This window comes from Gobio gobio (genome assembly GCF_949357685.1).
Source record: "Gobio gobio genome assembly, chromosome: 12".
NCBI classification, from domain to species: Eukaryota; Metazoa; Chordata; class Actinopteri; order Cypriniformes; family Gobionidae; genus Gobio; species Gobio gobio.
In genome coordinates this window covers 47,726,094-47,745,367 of record NC_137105.1, presented here as the reverse complement: position 1 = coordinate 47,745,367, position 19,274 = coordinate 47,726,094, and the positions used below count along the sequence as shown (strand labels likewise).

Genomic DNA, 19,274 nt, shown 5'->3' with positions numbered 1-19,274 from the left:
CCACTTCAGGTCCTGAGAGATGGTAGTGCCCAGGAACCTGAATGACTCCACTGCCAATGAGTCCACTATCATCTCCACCGGTTTGAGCGTGTTGAGCTCAAGGTTGTTATAACTGCACCAGAGAGCCAGCTGTTCAACCTCCAGTCTGTAAGCAGACTCGTCCCCGTTTTGGATGAGGCCGATGACAGTGGTGTCGTTCTGCAGTCACATGGAAAACCGTTTCCATGGTGGCTGTGGCTCTTTCAGCAAATGTAGTACTTGTAATTGGATTGTTACATTTTAAAATATTCGCAATCTGACTAGTTACTTTTTTATTGATGACATCATTACTTAATATTCACAGTAAATTAATCATAATTCAATGATTTTCCTCAATTCTCCTAATTATTATTATTTTTTTAAAAGCCTATAGCTTTATATGTTTGGAAAGTCTTCCAGTTTTGTGGAATTGCACACACAAGAACGGCCACTAGCTATTGAGAGGACACACATCATAAACGTGTAGTAAATAAAAGTAAAATATTGTTTTATTTTGATTGAATATTTTTCTTTTAATTTAACATTTTTAAGATTCAGTTAATTATTAGCTAAAAAATTTAATTATTAAATTATCTGCCACTTGACAAAAATACATAGTAAGAAAAGCATTCTTTGCAGTGGAGGTACATTCATTCATTGCTCATATTTCATCATGAGGACTCTGTCAAAGTGGCAAAAATGTCATGTCCTTTTATACAGGATCCTGACGTTCACTTGATAAACGTCTCGAAGTAACCTAATAATTAGAGTTTCCTTTAGGATTGGTAGGAGTGGTTGGACGCATTGATGACTCTTATATTCCCATCATCACACTTTCTGAAAACTGATTACTGTATGGAATGGAAGGATGCTGCCAGATGGTAGTATGAGATATATGCCATAACCACAGCTGTTAAATACATTAATTTACAATTTTTATAATCATCTTTATTTCCTACAAATTCTTTTTCCCTGTTGGATGTTAATATTCTTCCTCCATCTCCTCTTCATCTGTCAGTGGTGCTGGTGTTTGGCTGGCCTGAGAAGAAGTAAACTGTTTAATGTCATTACCCTGATTAATAAATGTAACAGGTGGGATCAGAGAACATTTCATTATGTGGAAAGAGCATAGACCCTTTTCACATTTCTGGGTTTCCGAAGCTGAAGTTGTCATATGGGTTAACTTTTATAGCGGTGAACGAAAGAATACATTAAATATATATATTTTGTGTCCCCATTTGCTAAAATAGCAAAAGAAAAACTCCACAATAGTGATTTCGCAACTTTCAAAAAGAGGGAAAAAATAGAGTGAGATTGATAACGGCAGTGAAGAGAGAGAAAGATATTCATTTTCACCATCACTCCCATAGATGCTGTATTAGAAACACTCACAGCAGCGGGAACTTGGTTTTTGTAATTTGATTCAAAAGTAATATAATACAAAGTATTAGTGTTATAAATGTACATACATAAAAACAATACAAAAAAACGTTGCAGGATTTACGATATTGATGACCGTTAAAACACGTCATCACAGTCTGTGAAAAGGGTCTATGTGGGAAAAGCTGCTGGACACGGAATGATATTGATTTAATATGTCAAATGTTTTTTAAAGTCATTAAACCTACACCCATCAACCTTTTATGCTTAAAGCTTTACCTGATTGAATTATGTTTTTATTTTTCATCTTTAGCTCCTGCCACATTCTTTTTTTGCCTTTTGGATACCATGAAAATTAAACTTCATTAAAATAATTAAGAATTAAACTTACATATTAACCCGGAAGTATGCAAACATCTTTTTGTTGGGTGCTGTTGCCATGGTGAATCGTAATTTCGGAGCTCCATTGATCGTGGCTTTTCATAGTTGGAGTGCATGTGCTTAACTCAGAGTCAGTCTAATCAGAGTTGATTGAACTACCTCAATTCAGCTGTTCTGAAACCCAAAACTCAGAGTTTCCCATCTCAGAGTAAGTCAACTCAGAGTTCAGGTTTAAACTCAGAGTTGGTTGAACCTCCTTATTGAAACGGGCCCCTGTGCCCCTCGTTAGTCAGTCATCAGTGTTTGTATTTAGTTCCCTCTTGTTCATTCCTTCCTTGTCTGGTCTCGGTTACACCACCCGTTATGTTTACACGTCATGTGTATGCTGTGTGGTGTTCTGTCTGATTCTGAATAAACCTATCTTTGTGGAAGTCCTAACTCTCCTCTTCACTACTGCACCGTACAACCGTAACATTTATGAACCTCTTCCAGTTCCCACACAAACCCCAGTTTTGAGAACGCCTGTCGTTGATAACTTTTCTTTCTATTTGCATTTTTTTTTACATCAATATGCCACAAGATTATTCTATTAAAATCAATGTGATAAATGAGTTAAGTCAAAAGTAATCTGATGAATTACCTAAAATGTGTAAAGTAATAGATTATGATATAACTACAGTTTTCACATGTAATTCGTATTCAGTAATGGAGCATCAAATGTTCTCCTTTTGTTTTATGCAGAGGAATAATTTTCATTTTCAGACCTTAAATGCAAACAGGCAAGCAAACTAAATTGAATAACTCATGAAAAAAATACAGTAAACACGTTTACCCAAGATACAAGACACGAGTCTGTCATTTCATTAGAAAAACTCCAGCTACAAATAAAGTCTTACAAGAAATAAACATTTATTGCTTAAAAGACATAGACAGCATATAAAACTGTATTGGTTTTGAATATAATGCCAGCATTCATTTATGAAACACATTTAGCTTATAATGAGAGGAACACAGTTGGCCGAGCTCTGGACTGAACACTTTCGCACACGTTATTTTTAAGGCAGTTTTCACTTTGAATAAAACTATGAGTGTGAATGACAGAAATGTATTAAAAAATATTCACCACTTCTGAGGAGTCGTGCATGACAGTGCTTGAAGTAGTTTTAACTACAAAGAAAGCCAATGGGGTCCAAAGCGACATTAGACCTCACTGGCTTTCATTTTATGGACCAAAAAAACCCCACAAATAAAATATCTTCTTTTGTGTTCCACAGAAGAAAGTTAGTCATACAGAGTTGGAACGACATGGGAGTGAGTAAATAACAGAATTTTCATTTTTGGGTGAACCATCCCTTTAACTCACAAGACACAGGATGTGGTGAGATTGTGAAGATTTACAGCTATGCAAGGCGTTTGTTAGAAATGCTTTCAAGACCGCAGTGTACAAACCAAAGGGCAAGCATGTATACAGCACAGTTGTGATCAGTGTTAGTGATAAACTTGATTTAGGTTAAGTAAGAGTAGTGTGTGTGTGTCACAGTGCAATTACTCTATACTGTCTGCAAGGTGTAAATCTTAAGCTCACACAAAAATTTAAATTTCCCCATGATTTAGGTGTATATGACTTTCTTCTTTCAGACGCATAAAATCAGAGTTATATTAACCCTCTGGTGCTCTTCGTTTAGGGGTTGCATTGGTATTCTTCCCAGTCAAAAGTGACCGGACACCTAAAAATGTAACTTACTCCACCCCAGTAAAACTAATGCAATTTATTTTTCTTCAATAATATTTATTCTTTTTAATTTTGTATTTTGAGATGATTTGATGGTATTTTTTAATATTTCTGCAATAATTATGGTCTATTTTTGCCATTGACAATTATACAAAAAACATTTTTTGTAATTGTTTTATTTTTTATTTAATTATTGCAGTATTTCAGGTTAAAATAGAGACTAGGCCTTTAAAATAAATGTTTTTGAAGGCAGATTAGCGCCCTCTTTTGGAATTATTTAAGAAATCTCTATGGAGAATTCCCTAGTTCTGTTTTGAACACATTTAATGATTTTTTTTGTTGTTGATGGATTTGAATATATATTTTAAAAATCTCAAAGACTAAGCTGTGATTTTTAAAAATTCCAAATGTGGTTCATAGGTTCAGTTTTTCATAGGTGTGTGTGTGTGTGTATAAGTGTGTGTGTGAGTGGATGTGTCAATATCACACTCTTGATGTTTTAGAGTGTCTGCCCTTTACAGCTGTGTACTTTTTTTCAGCATTGTGGTCGATTTGTAGATTGTACACGCAAATATTTGGTGAATTTGTGTTTTTGCCGATTTCCCATTTTGCCGATTTCCCATTAATTTCCTATGGTCGGTCATAGGAAGACAATGAAAGCTACTTTTTTTTTTTTTTTACGACCAATTAGCATGCTCGAATCATGACCCCAATTGTTTTGTGTGTTAACATACCTAAAGCTAGAAAAGTTACCAAGTTTCATATCATTCCGATGAAGCTGTGATTTTTAACATTTCAAAACAGAAAATTTTCCAGTCAGAAATGACCGAAGAGCACCAGAGGGTTAAAAAAGTCCTGACTCTTCCAAGCTTTATAATGGCAGTGACTTGTTGGGTCATTTTCGAAGTCCATAAAAGTGCATCTATCCATCATATAACTGCTCTACACGGCTCCGGGGGGTTAATAAAGGCCTTCTGAAGCGAAGTGGTGCGTTTGTGTAAGATACATATCCATATTTAAAACTTTATAGACTAAAATAACTAGCTTCTGGTGGTCAGCGGTACACCAGTCGACTAAAGAGAGTAACCCTTGAACCCTTGACGCATGCGTATTGACAGAAGCGTAGAGGATAGAGCAAAACAAAACACCGGTCATGAATTAAAGGGGTGATGAATTGAGAAATCAACTTTCCTTTGAGCCTTTGATATAAAAGTTCATCGTGATATAAGAATATCCTGTAAGTTTCAGAGCTGAAAACGTCCTTGTTAGTCAAAGAAAAGCTTTTATAGACACCAGGCCCAGAAAACGAGAGATCTCAGAATATGTCGACCATTGACGTCATAGAATGCAGAAGCGCCGCCTCAAGCCCGCCCACCGACTCGTGGAGCTAAACAGGTCACTCTACCGAGCAATAAACATGCCGGTTCCAGCTCACGTGCGTAAGACATTGTGCGTTTATTCGCTTCATTTCACCGCAGATTCGATTGCAAACAAGATGCAGGTCGAGACTGGATTTGCAGACATATTGAGATTAAAACACAATGCTGTGCTTCTATTTTGGATCTGACAGGAACGGTGCAACACACTTATGTGAGTGAAACATGATTTTTTATATGTGTTAGTATTGCATTGTTACAGATCGTTTGATATTTACATACCTTAGCACGCGGTCACAGGCTGGAGAAGGTGTTATTGATTCATTCGTGATCAGACTCGGACTTGTAACGCCAGCTCGCAAAGCCCAACGTCCCGGGGCTATGTGTTTTTCAGACCGGCTACCAAAACGTATCAACGGCCTGCCGACGGCTATCTTAAATAATGAAATAACATTCCTTTCTTGCGCCCACGCATGTGTATGTGTGTATGTGCGGTTCGCGGTTATATTCACTGATCGGGCCGGCCAAGACAAAAATAATATTCCAATCAATCGCGGGTGGATGAGAGCTGAATCATTGTGCTTGTTTGATGAGCCCTGTGAGCGTTTCCCCAGACAATTCCCACATGTACTGAGGGGAGAGGAAGCTCATTAAATATGCAAATCTTATCCAATCCTAGCCGTGGGCGTTTACTTCCAAGTGTTCAGTGCGGCACGCCCATCAAAACAGCGTTTTTCAGAGAGCCTCAAAACCAAGGCAGAAAATAGCCTATTACTTATTCATTATGATGTTTCTGAATGTAAAAACCACGCAAACGTCATAAGTTGACCTCAGACAACAGTATAAAAAAATGTAAAAAGCCAGTTCATGACACCTTTAAGCTGAGTGCACACTGCGATTTTGGCCACGATTTGGCCGTCTGAGACAAATTTAGCAAATCCTAAAAGATTCTTCAAATCCTAGGCTAAAATCTGAAGTCTTTGATCGTTAGTTTGACATGTTCACCGGCAGCCGATTAATGACCGCTGCGATCAAATTTGACCTCAGATGAAATTCTGTCGGTGTCAGAAGATTTGGCTCACAATCCTGCAGTGTGACTTCTACGACGACCGTCAAATTTTCTTTGTTTTTCAAGACAAACCATGACCAAAATAAACGCTTGAGATTTCTTTGTAGCCACCATTTCAATCCTGCGTGTAATGCAGCTCACTGTCACCGAACTCGTCATTGATTGATGATATAAAACTCTGGTCGAGTTTTCTTGCGTGCGTTCGTTTTTAGCGCGCATTGACTATCGTACAGTCTGACATTAATGACAACTGAGATCTTACAGTCTGACATGGCTTACAGCGGGGATCATGTTCGTAAAGTGTGACAAGGAACAATCGTGAAGGACTGTTATAAATCGCACAGTGTGCACCCGGCTAAAGAGTCTAACATGAGAATTTACAAAGTCAAGTCAACTTTATTTATATAGCGCTTTTAACAATCCAAATAGTTTCAAAGCAGCTTTACAGTGTTAAACAGGAAAATAATGCTGCATACTTTTATTCAGCCGTCTAGCCATTCTGGAGAAAAACAGTCAGACAGTGTGGCAGTAATTAGAGCAGTAATTTAGTTTATATGGTTAATTTAGTTTAATAATTAGATTTATTCCGATATTTAGTTGAACAGTTTAGAAAAATTTAGTGTCCCCAATTGAGCACGCCAAGCCAGAGGCAACAGTGGCAAGGAAACCAAAACCCCATCAGGTGACCTAATGGAGAAAAATAAACCTTGGGAGAAACCAGGCTCAGTCGGGGTGCCAGTTCTCCTCTGGCCAATTAACAAACAGCGTATGATTATTATTCTGGAAACTTTACAGGTCAGAGGTCATAATAGATCGGAATATTCGAAGGATCAGAAGCAACACGCCGGATACGGGTTTATTGAGGATGACATATCGATTTAAGTATTATTAAATTGTAATATTCAAACAATCGGAGTCATCACGCCGGAGACGGGTTTATTTAGGATGCCATGTCGACGAAGCAATTTCAGGGGAGTCTAATTGACACGGTCTCATAAAGAGAAATGGCGGAGGATTTCAATATAAGAGAAGAGGGGCTTGAGTTTGTTGGCTAGCACTATCCGCGAGAGGCGTCAAAGCTTGCGATGCTCCTGTACATCGCGTCAGGGGTTACTCTTGGGCCTTTATTAACCCCCGGAGCCATGTGGAGCAGTTATATGATGGATAGATGCACTTTTATGGACTTCAAAAACGACCCAACAAGTCACTGCCATTATAAAGCTTGGAAGAGCCCGAAGAAATGAAAGAAGAATGTCATATACACCTAGGATGACTCGAGGGTGAGTAAATCATGGGCTGATTTTCATTTTTGGGTGAACTCTCCCTTTAACTGTTGCTGGCAAACACTAGGCCCATTGGAAGCTGCTGAATGTGTGTTTACGAGTACAGGGGATGAGATGACAGCAGACATTACAGGTGTGAGCAGGTCTGCAGTATGAGCAAGAGACCGGCAGCGAGGAGCAGAGCGAGGGAAGTTTCACAGTGAATTTCTGAGACATTCCTACAGGTCACGACAGCAGCAGACGTCTGCTCAGACTTCAGCTCCGGAGGAGACACGATCATCCCTTGAATCTGATAGAGACAGAGAAAAAAGAACTTGAATCAACCTTTTAAAAAACACATTAAAGTACTGACCACTTTGATATGGATACTACAGTCTTTTATGCTCACCAAGGTTGCATTTATTTGATCAAAAATACAGTAAAAACTGTAATATTATGAAATATTATTACAATTTAAAATAACAGTTTTCTATTTGAATATATTTTAAAGTGTAATTTATTCCTGTGATGGCAAAGCTGAATTTTCAGCATCATTACTCCAGTCTTCAGTGTCACATGATCCTTCAGAAAATATTGTAATATGCTGATTTGTTGACATTTCTTATTATTATCACTGTTAAAAAGAGAACAGTGTTCAAAAGAACAACTGTCACTTTTGATAAATGTACTGTAAACATACTGAAGAGGTATTTCAGAGCGTTGTGCATTCAGTATTTTTTACCATAAAGAAACAAATAGAACGGCTGTGTACTCGTTATTGCGGTGCATTGTGGGATCGAATGAGTGCACTCAATAACGTCCACTATGGTGTCGGACACCACTACAAATGGCTGGAACATTTATTTTATGCAAAAAAAAACAATTTCTGGGATGACCTTTATGTTTGGTTAAGTTTGGAATATGTAAATACCTGACTTTGATTTTAAAACTATAAAATATTTGTCTTTTTCTATCAATTATGATGGTGAATTTTGGGTTAACAATAGTGATGTTGGCCAATTATTTCATACAGAAGTGCAGATTCTTTGAAACCTCCCACTTTTTTACTTTTCCTTGAAGATTCAATGACCTTCAAATCTTTAAGTCTCTTACGTAACAAAAAAGCCCTTAAATTATGTAATCTTTTGAAGGTATTTTTTGAGGATAACCCCCTTGTGTAACGTTATCTTATCATTGTTTTGTTTTTTTAACGTTTCTTTAGGTTCATGTTGTTCATGTATTTATTCAGTTTGCTGCTATTTGGACTTTTTGAAACTGTATTAAGATTTGTGTTTTTGAAGTTTGTTTTGATATCTTGCATGTGTGTATGTCAAGCAATCGGTTACTGATTACAAATTACATGGTAAAATTGTGGTTAGTAACGTAATCCATTACATTACATATTTAAGGTAATCTGACTACTTTTGGATTACTTTTAGATTACTTTTGACCTAACTTGTTTATCACATTGATTTGAGTAGAATAATCTTAATCATGCCATATTACCAATATATTCCATTCTTTGTTCAACACCATGAATTGCATTAAATATTACATTACGTCTGCGGTTTGTGAGTTTAATAAAAAGCTAAGTAATTAATTAGTTAAAATTAAAATGAATTAAATCATAACATTTTTAAATCAAAAATTAAAAAATAAAACGATACTTAAAAAGATGTTTATTTGTTTGCCTGCATGTCATGTGACCATTAACCAACATCAGAGAACCGTTAATGTATGAATCAGAAGTTGATTAGATATGCAGTGTTGAGCAACACTTGTTAAAAGTTAAATGATTTCTGTAAATCCAGTGATCAAACGCTGTGGGTTTCCATAAACCTGGAAGAGCTTCTGAACATATACAAGCAGTCGTTTTAGAAAGGGAAATATAAAAGATAAAAAAGTATTAATGAATTTGACTGCCTTTGTTAGAATGTCATGTAATCAATAGAAAGTAACTAGTCTGAATACAAGTATTTCAAAATGTGATATAATCTAACTACAAGTACTTAAAGGGTTAGTTCACCCAAAAAGGAAAATTCTGTCATTAATAACTTACCCTCATGTCGTTGGACACCCGTAAGGCCTCCGTTCATCTTCAGAACACAAATGAAGATATTTTAGTTGAAATCTGATGGCTCAGAAAGGCCTCCATTGGCACAATGAACTTTACACTCTCAAGACCCATAAAAGGTACTAAAGACGTCGTTACAAAGTCCATCTCACTACAGTGGTTCTACAATAACTTTATGAAGCGACGAGAATAGTTTTTGTGCGCAAAAAACACTAAATAACGACTTATATAGTGATGACCGATTTCAAAACACCGCATCATGAAGCTTCGAAGCGTTATGAATCAGAGAGTCGATTCATGATTCGGATCGTGTGTCAAACTGCTGAAATCACGTGATTTTGGCGATCCGAACTGCTGAATCGACTCACTGATTCATAACACTTCGAAGCTTCATGATGCGGTGTTTTGAAATCGGTCGTTATTTAGTTTTTTTTTGCGCAAGTTATTGTGGAACCACTGTAGTGAGATGGACTTTGTAATGACGTCTTTAGTAGCTTTTAAGGGTCTTGAGAGTGTAAAGTGCATTGTGCCAATGGAGGCCTTTCTGAGCCATCGGATTTCAACTAAAATATCTTCATTTGTGTTCCGAAGATGAACGGAGGTCTGACGGGTGTCCAACGACATGAGGGTGAGTAATTAATGACACAATTTTCATTTTTGGGTGAACTAACCCTTTAATATTTGGAATCTGATTACATAATCCAGATTACATGTAACTAGTTACTACCCAGCTCTGCTGGCCACACATACAAAACATACTGAGGGCGAAAATGAAAGATTATAAAAAATACAGTACAGGCCCTGCGTAACTGAAATCACTCACCGACCACTCATCCTGGCCGATCTTGGAGCAGCGGACGTTCATGGGGAGTTTCCGTACAACGTTGTTGAACGCATTCCCTCTTTTCCTCGTCCACTTATATTTGTCCATGGCCTCCGTGAAGGAGAGGTTGCTGTATTTCTTAGGACTCTTAATCACAAACGGCCAAGTCCTTAAAAAAGCAAAAGAGATGGTTTTGGTTGTAGTGCATTTGCTTCATATCATAACCATACTTTCCAATACAGTTACAAGGAACAGGAACTGGAGCTGCCAAAGCACCTAAAAGTATCATAAAAGGAGTTCATATGGCTCTTATATGACTATCTGACACTTGTCCACCATATTGATTTGAATGTAGATTATATAAAGCAACTGTTATTTACTGAAGCTCTCTTGGTTTGTTCATGAGAGAAGTAGAGGTCGGATTATTTTTTAAACGAATCTTTGAATGAATCGATTGCTCTTTTACAAAACGGAATGATTCATTCAGATTTTCAGAGCACAGCAACTTCAATTTCCACACTAATAGTACAAACCATTTTTATGATCCCTTTCAGGTTTTTTGTGTCCCAAATGCTTCAGTTTTCGTTCAGATACACACATTTTTATGGAAACAGCAACCAGCACAAATCTTTTAAAGGCCCACTGAAGTGCCTTGAAACACGCAGCATTATTCAACATGTTGATGGAATTTCCTCTGAAACAGGAAGACTGGGGGGGGGGCATAATTGAACAGCTCCACCCCTTTTTTAAAATAGCCAATAGCATTTTGTTTTTATCACAGCTCGACCAGAGCCATTGAGCTCGGTAAAGCCGCCGTTTCCTCCTAATCTACAACCGCTTCTCCTCATAATATCCTCCATTATAGTTTTAAAATAGTATTTTGTGCAGAATTCAAATGTGTCCAATACATTTCATGGTCTGTGCCAATTTACGCATATGATCCGCTCTGTGTTGTCGTGTCTCTGGACTGACTTGATCACATGATCCGCTCTGTGCTATCGTGTCTCTGGACTGACTCGATCACATGATCCGCTCTGTGCTATCGTGTCTCTGGACCGACTCGATCACATGATCCGCTCTGTGCTGTCGTGTCTCTGGACCGACTCGATCACATGATCTGCTCTGTGCTATCGTGTCTCTGGACCGTCTCGATCACATGATCCGCTCTGTGCCTTCGTGTCTCTGGACCGTCTCGATCACATGATCCGCTCTGTGCTATCGTGTCTCTGGACCGACTCGATCACATGATCCGCTCTGTGCTATCGTGTCTCTGGACCGAATCGATCACATGATCCGCTTTGTGCTATCGTGTCTCTGGAAAAACTCGATCACATGATCCGCTCTGTGCTGTTGTGTCTCTGGACCGACTCGATCACATGATCCGCTCTGTGCTGTTGTGTCTCTGGACCGACTCGATCACATGATCCGCTCTGTGCTATCGTGTCTCTGGACCGACTCGATCACATGATCCGCTCTGTGCTATCGTGTCTCTGGACCGACTCGATCACATGATCCGCTCTGTGCTATCATGTCTCTGGACCGACTCGATCACATGATCCGCTCTGTGCTGTCGTGTCTCTGGACCGACTCGATCACATGATCCGCTCTGTGCTGTCGTGTCTCTGGACCGACTCGATCACATGATCCGCTCTGTGCTATCGTGTCTCTGGATGACTCGATCACATGATCCGCTCTATGCTGTCGTGTCTCTGGATCGACTCGATCACATGATTCGCTCTGTGCTATCGTGACTCTGGACCGACTCGATCACATGATCCGCTCTGTGCTATCGTGTCTCTGGACCGACTCGATCACATGATCCGCTCTGTGCTATCGTGTCTCTGGACCGACTCGATCACATGATCCGCTCTGTGCTATCGTGACTCTGGACCGACTCGATCACATGATCCGCTCTGTGCTATCGTGTCTCTGGACCGACTCGATCACATGATCTGCTCTGTGCTATCGTGTCTCTGGACCGACTCGATCACATGATCCGCTCTGTGCTATCATGTCTCTGGACCGACTCGATCACATGATCCGCTCTGTGCTGTCGTGTCTCTGGACCGACTCGATCACATGATCCGCTCTGTGCTGTCGTGTCTCTGGACCGACTCGATCACATGATCCGCTCTGTGCTGTCGTGTCTCTGGACCGACTCGATCACATGATCCGCTCTGTGCTGTCGTGTCTCTGGACCGACACGATCACATGATCCGCTCTGTGCTGTCGTGTCTCTGGACCGACACGATCACATGATCCGCTGTGTGCTGTCGTGTCTCTGGACCGACTCGATCACATGATCTGCTCTGTGCTATCGTGTCTCTGGATTGACTCGATCACATGATCCGCTCTGTGCTATCGTGTCTCTGGACCGACTCGATCACATGATCTGCTCTGTGCTATCGTGTCTCTGGACCGACACGATCACATGATCCGCTCTGTGCTATCGTGTCTCTGGACCGACACGATCACATGATCCGCTTTGTGCTATCGTGTCTCTGGACCGACACGATCACATGATCCGCTCTGTGCTATCGTGTCTCTGGACCGACTCGATCACATGATCCGCTTTGTGCTATCGTGTCTCTGGACCGACTCGATCACATGATCCGCTCTGTGCTATCGTGTCTCTGGAACGACTCGATCACATGATCCGCTCTGTGCTATCATGTCTCTGGACCGACTCGATCACATGATCCGCTCTGTGCTGTCGTGTCTCTGGACCGACTCGATCACATGATCCGCTCTGTGCTATCGTGTCTCTGGACCGACTCGATCACATGATCCGCTCTGTGCTATCGTGTCTCTGGATGACTCGATCACATGATCCGCTCTGTGCTGTCGTGTCTCTGGACCGACTCGATCACATGATCCGCTCTGTGCTGTCGTGTCTCTGGATCGACTCGATCACATGATTCGCTCTGTGCTATCGTGACTCTGGACCGACTCGATCACATGATCCGCTCTGTGCTATCGTGTCTCTGGACCGACTCGATCACATGATCTGCTCTGTGCTATCGTGTCTCTGGACCGACTCGATCACATGATCCGCTCTGTGCTATCGTGTCTCTGGACCGACTCGATCACATGATCCGCTCTGTGCTGTCGTGTCTCTGGACCGACTCGATCACATGATCCGCTCTGTGCTGTCGTGTCTCTGGACCGACTCGATCACATGATCCGCTCTGTGCTGTCGTGTCTCTGGACCGACTCGATCACATGATCCGCTCTGTGCTATCGTGTCTCTGGACCGACTCGATCACATGATCCGCTCTGTGCTATCGTGTCTCTGGACCGACTCGATCACATGATCCGCTCTGTGCTGTCGTGTCTCTGGACCGACTCGATCACATGATCCGCTCTGTGCTGTCGTGTCTCTGGACCGACTCGATCACATGATCCGCTCTGTGCTATCGTGTCTCTGGACCGACTCGATCACATGATCCGCTCTGTGCTGTCGTGTCTCTGGACCGACTTGATCACATGATCCGCTCTGTGCTATCGTGTCTCTGGACCGTCTCGATCACATGATCCGCTCTGTGCTGTCGTGTCTCTGGACCGACTCGATCACATGATCCGCTCTGTGCTATCGTGTCTCTGGACCGACTCGATCACATGATCCGCTCTGTGCTGTCGTGTCTCTGGACCGACTTGATCACATGATCCGCTCTGTGCCTTCGTGTCTCTGGACCGTCTCGATCACATGATCCGCTCTGTGCTATCGTGTTTCTGGACTGACTCGATCACATGATCCGCTCTGTGCTGTCGTGTCTCTGGAACGACTCGATCACATGATCCGCTCTGTGCTATCATGTCTCTGGACCGACTCGATCACATGATCCGCTCTGTGCTGTCGTGTCTCTGGACCGACTCGATCACATGATCCGCTCTGTGCTATCGTGTCTCTGGACCGACTCGATCACATGATCCGCTCTGTGCTATCGTGTCTCTGGATGACTCGATCACATGATCCGCTCTGTGCTGTCGTGTCTCTGGACCGACTCGATCACATGATCCGCTCTGTGCTGTCGTGTCTCTGGATCGACTCGATCACATGATTCGCTCTGTGCTATCGTGACTCTGGACCGACTCGATCACATGATCCGCTCTGTGCTATCGTGTCTCTGGACCGACTCGATCACATGATCTGCTCTGTGCTATCGTGTCTCTGGACCGACTCGATCACATGATCCGCTCTGTGCTATCGTGTCTCTGGACCGACTCGATCACATGATCCGCTCTGTGCTGTCGTGTCTCTGGACCGACTCGATCACATGATCCGCTCTGTGCTGTCGTGTCTCTGGACCGACTCGATCACATGATCCGCTCTGTGCTGTCGTGTCTCTGGACCGACTCGATCACATGATCCGCTCTGTGCTATCGTGTCTCTGGACCGACTCGATCACATGATCCGCTCTGTGCTATCGTGTCTCTGGACCGATTCGATCACATGATCCGCTCTGTGCTGTCGTGTCTCTGGACCGACTCGATCACATGATCCGCTCTGTGCTGTCGTGTCTCTGGACCGACTCGATCACATGATCCGCTCTGTGCTATCGTGTCTCTGGACCGACTCGATCACATGATCCGCTCTGTGCTGTCGTGTCTCTGGACCGACTTGATCACATGATCCGCTCTGTGCTATCGTGTCTCTGGACCGTCTCGATCACATGATCCGCTCTGTGCTGTCGTGTCTCTGGACCGACTCGATCACATGATCCGCTCTGTGCTATCGTGTCTCTGGACCGACTCGATCACATGATCCGCTCTGTGCTGTCGTGTCTCTGGACCGACTTGATCACATGATCCGCTCTGTGCCTTCGTGTCTCTGGACCGTCTCGATCACATGATCCGCTCTGTGCTATCGTGTCTCTGGACCGTCTCGATCACATGATCCGCTCTGTGCTATCGTGTCTCTGGACCGACTCGATCACATGATCCGCTCTGTGCTATCGTGTCTCTGGACCGACTCGATCACATGATCCGCTCTGTGCTATCGTGTCTCTGGACCGTCTCGATCACATGATCCGCTCTGTGCCTTCGTGTCTCTGGACCGTCTCGATCACATGATCCGCTCTGTGCTGTCGTGTCTCTGGACCGACTCGATCACATGATCCGCTCTGTGCTGTCGTGTCTCTGGACCGTCTCGATCACATGATCCGCTCTGTGCTATCGTGTCTCTGGACCGTCTCGATCACATGATCCGCTCTGTGCTGTCGTGTCTCTGGACCGACTCGATCACATGATCCGCTCTGTGCTATCGTGTCTCTGGACCGACTCGATCACATGATCCGCTCTGTGCTGTCGTGTCTCTGGACCGACTCGATCACATGATCCGCTCTGTGCTATCGTGTCTCTGGACCGACTCGATCACATGATCCGCTCTGTGCTATCGTGTCTCTGGACCGACTCGATCACATGATCCGCTCTGTGCTATCGTGTCTCTGGATTGACTCGATAACATGATCCGCTCTGTGCTGTCGTGTCTCTGGACCGAATCGATCACATGATCCGCTTTGTGCTATCGTGTCTCTGGACAAACTCGATCACATGATCCGCTCTGTGCTGTCGTGTCTCTGGACCGACTCGATCACATGATCCGCTCTGTGCTATTGTGTCTCTGGATCGACTCGATCACATGATCCGCTCTGTGCTATCGTGTCTCTGGACCGACTCGATCACATGATCCGCTTTGTGCTATCGTGTCTCTGGAAAGACTCGATCACATGATCCGCTCTGTGCTATCGTGTCTCTGGACCGACTCGATCACATGATCCGCTCTGTGCTATCGTGTCTCTGGACCGACTCGATCACATGATCCGCTTTGTGCTATCGTGTCTCTGGACCGACTCGATCACATGATCCGCTCTGTGCTATCGTGTCTCTGGACAAACTCGATCACATGATCCGCTCTGTGCTGTCGTGTCTCTGGACCGACTCGATCACATGATCCGCTCTGTGCTATCGTGTCTCTGGACCGACTCGATCACATGATCCGCTCTGTGCTGTCGTGTCTCTGGACCGACTCGATCACATGATCCGCTCTGTGCTATCGTGTCTCTGGACCGACTCGATCACATGATCCGCTCTGTGCTGTCGTGTCTCTGGACCGACTCGATCACATGATCCGCTCTGTGCTATCGTGTTTCTGGACTGACTCGATCACATGATCCGCTCTGTGCTGTCGTGTCTCTGGACCGACTCGATCACATGATCCGCTCTGTGCTATCGTGTCTCTGGACCGACACCATCACATGATCCGCTCTGTGCTATCGTGTCTCTGGACCGAATCGATCACATGATCTGCTCTGTGCTATCGTGTCTCTGGACTGACTCGATCACATGATCCGCTCTGTGCTGTGCTATCGTGTCTCTGGACCGACTCGATCACATGATCCGCTCTGTGCTGTCGTGTCTCTGGACCGACTCGATCACATGATCCGCTCTATGCTGTCGTGTCTCTGGACCGACTCGATCACATGATCCGCTCTGTGTTGTCGTGTCTCTGGACCGACTCGATCACATGATCCGCTCTGTGCTATCGTGTCTCTGGACCGACTCGATCACATGATCCGCTCTGTGCTATCGTGTCTCTGGACCGACTCGATCACATGATCCGCTCTGTGCTATCGTGTCTCTGGACCGACTCGATCACATGATCCGCTTTGTGCTATCGTGTCTCTGGACAAACTCGATCACATGATCCGCTCTGTGCTATCGTGTCTCTGGACCGACTCGATCACATGATCCGCTTTGTGCTATCGTGTCTCTGGACCGACTCGATCACATGATCCGCTCTGTGCTATCGTGTCTCTGGACAAACTCGATCACATGATCCGCTCTGTGCTGTCGTGTCTCTGGACCGACTCGATCACATGATCCGCTCTGTGCTATCGTGTCTCTGGACCGACTCGATCACATGATCCGCTCTGTGCTGTCGTGTCTCTGGACCGACTCGATCACATGATCCGCTCTGTGCTATCGTGTCTCTGGACCGACTCGATCACATGATCCGCTCTGTGCTGTCGTGTCTCTGGACCGACTCGATCACATGATCCGCTCTGTGCTATCGTGTTTCTGGACTGACTCGATCACATGATCCGCTCTGTGCTGTCGTGTCTCTGGACCGACTCGATCACATGATCCGCTCTGTGCTATCGTGTCTCTGGACCGACACCATCACATGATCCGCTCTGTGCTATCGTGTCTCTGGACCGAATCGATCACATGATCTGCTCTGTGCTATCGTGTCTCTGGACTGACTCGATCACATGATCCGCTCTGTGCTGTGCTATCGTGTCTCTGGACCGACTCGATCACATGATCCGCTCTGTGCTGTCGTGTCTCTGGACCGACTCGATCACATGATCCGCTCTATGCTGTCGTGTCTCTGGACCGACTCGATCACATGATCCGCTCTGTGTTGTCGTGTCTCTGGACCGACTCGATCACATGATCCGCTCTGTGCTATCGTGTCTCTGGACCGACTCGATCACATGATCCGCTCTGTGCTATCGTGTCTCTGGACCGACTCGATCACATGATCCGCTCTGTGCTATCGTGTCTCTGGACCGACTCGATCACATGATCCGCTTTGTGCTATCGTGTCTCTGGACAAACTCGATCACATGATCCGCTCTGTGCTGTCGTGTCTCTGGACCGACTCGATCACATGATCCGCTCTGTGCTATCGTGTCTCTGGACCGACTCGATCACATGATCTGCTCTGTGCTATCGTGTCTCTGGACAAACTCGATCACATGATCCGCTCTGTGCTATCGTGTCTCTGGACCGACTCGATCACATGATCTGCTCTGTGCTATCGTGTCTCTGGACAAACTCGATCACATGATCCGCTCTGTGCTGTCGTGTCTCTGGAACGACTCGATCACATGATCCGCTCTGTGCTATCGTGTCTCTGGACCGAATCGATCACATGATCCGCTCTGTGCTATCGTGTCTCTGGACCGAATCGATCACATGATCCGCTCTGTGCTATCGTGTCTCTGGACTGACTCGATCACATGATCCGCTCTGTGCTATCGTGTCTCTGGACCGACTCGATCACATGATCCGCTCTGTGCTGTCGTGTCTCTGGACCGACACGATCACATGATCCGCTCTGTGCTGTCGTGTCTCTGGACCGACACGATCACATGATCCGCTGTGTGCTGTCGTGTCTCTGGACCGACTCGATCACATGATCTGCTCTGTGCTATCGTGTCTCTGGATTGACTCGATCACATGATCCGCTCTGTGCTATCGTGTCTCTGGACCGACACGATCACATGATCCGCTCTGTGCTGTCGTGTCTCTGGACCGACTCGATCACATGATCTGCTCTGTGCTATCGTGTCTCTGGACCGACACGATCACATGATCCGCTCTGTGCTATCGTGTCTCTGGACCGACACGATCACATGATCCGCTTTGTGCTATCGTGTCTCTGGACCGACACGATCACATGATCCGCTCTGTGCTATCGTGTCTCTGGACCGATTCGATCACATGATCCGCTCTGTGCTATCGTGTCTCTGGACCGACACGATCACATGATCCGCTTTGTGCTATCGTGTCTCTGGACCGATTGATCACATGATCCGCTCTGTGCTGTCGTGTCTCTGGACCGACTTGATCACATGATCTGCTCTGTGCTGTCGTGTCTCTGGACCGACTCGATCAAATGATCCGCTCTGTGCTGTCGTGTCTCTGGACCGACTCGATCACATGATCCGCTCTGTGCTATCGTGTCTCTGGACCGACTCGATCACATGATCCGCTCTGTGCTGTCGTGTCTCTGGACCGACTTGATCACATGATCTGCTCTGTGCTGTCGTGTCTCTGGACCGACACGATCACATGATCCGCTCTGTGCTATCGTGTCTCTGGACCGACTCGATCACATGATCCGCTCTGTGCTATCGTGTCTCTGGACCGACTCGATCACATGATCCGCTTTGTGCTATCGTGTCTCTGGACCGATTGATCACATGATCCACTCTGTGCTGTCGTGTCTCTGGACCGACTCGATCACATGATCCGCTCTGTGCTGTCGTGTCTCTGGACCGACTCGATCACATGATCCGCTCTGTGCTATCGTGTCTCTGGACCGACTCGATCACATGATCCGCTCTGTGCTATTGTGTCTCTGGACCG

The 19,274-nt window shown here is 44.4% G+C and overlaps 1 protein-coding gene across 1 annotated transcript in view; it reads right to left on the bottom strand.

Moving 5' to 3' along the window:
* Positions 1–3,592: 3,592 nt before the first annotated feature.
* moxd1 (monooxygenase, DBH-like 1) overlaps positions 3,593–19,274 on the bottom strand; it is a gene marked incomplete at its 5' end in the record, with an annotated part of 53,241 nt that continues 37,559 nt past the window's right edge. The window contains 2 exons of the mRNA XM_079830612.1: positions 3,593–7,528; positions 10,116–10,284. Of these exons, the coding sequence (XP_079686738.1) occupies positions 7,367–7,528; positions 10,116–10,284 (331 nt within the window). The 3' untranslated portion in view covers positions 3,593–7,366. The remainder of the gene's footprint in view (positions 7,529–10,115; positions 10,285–19,274) is intronic.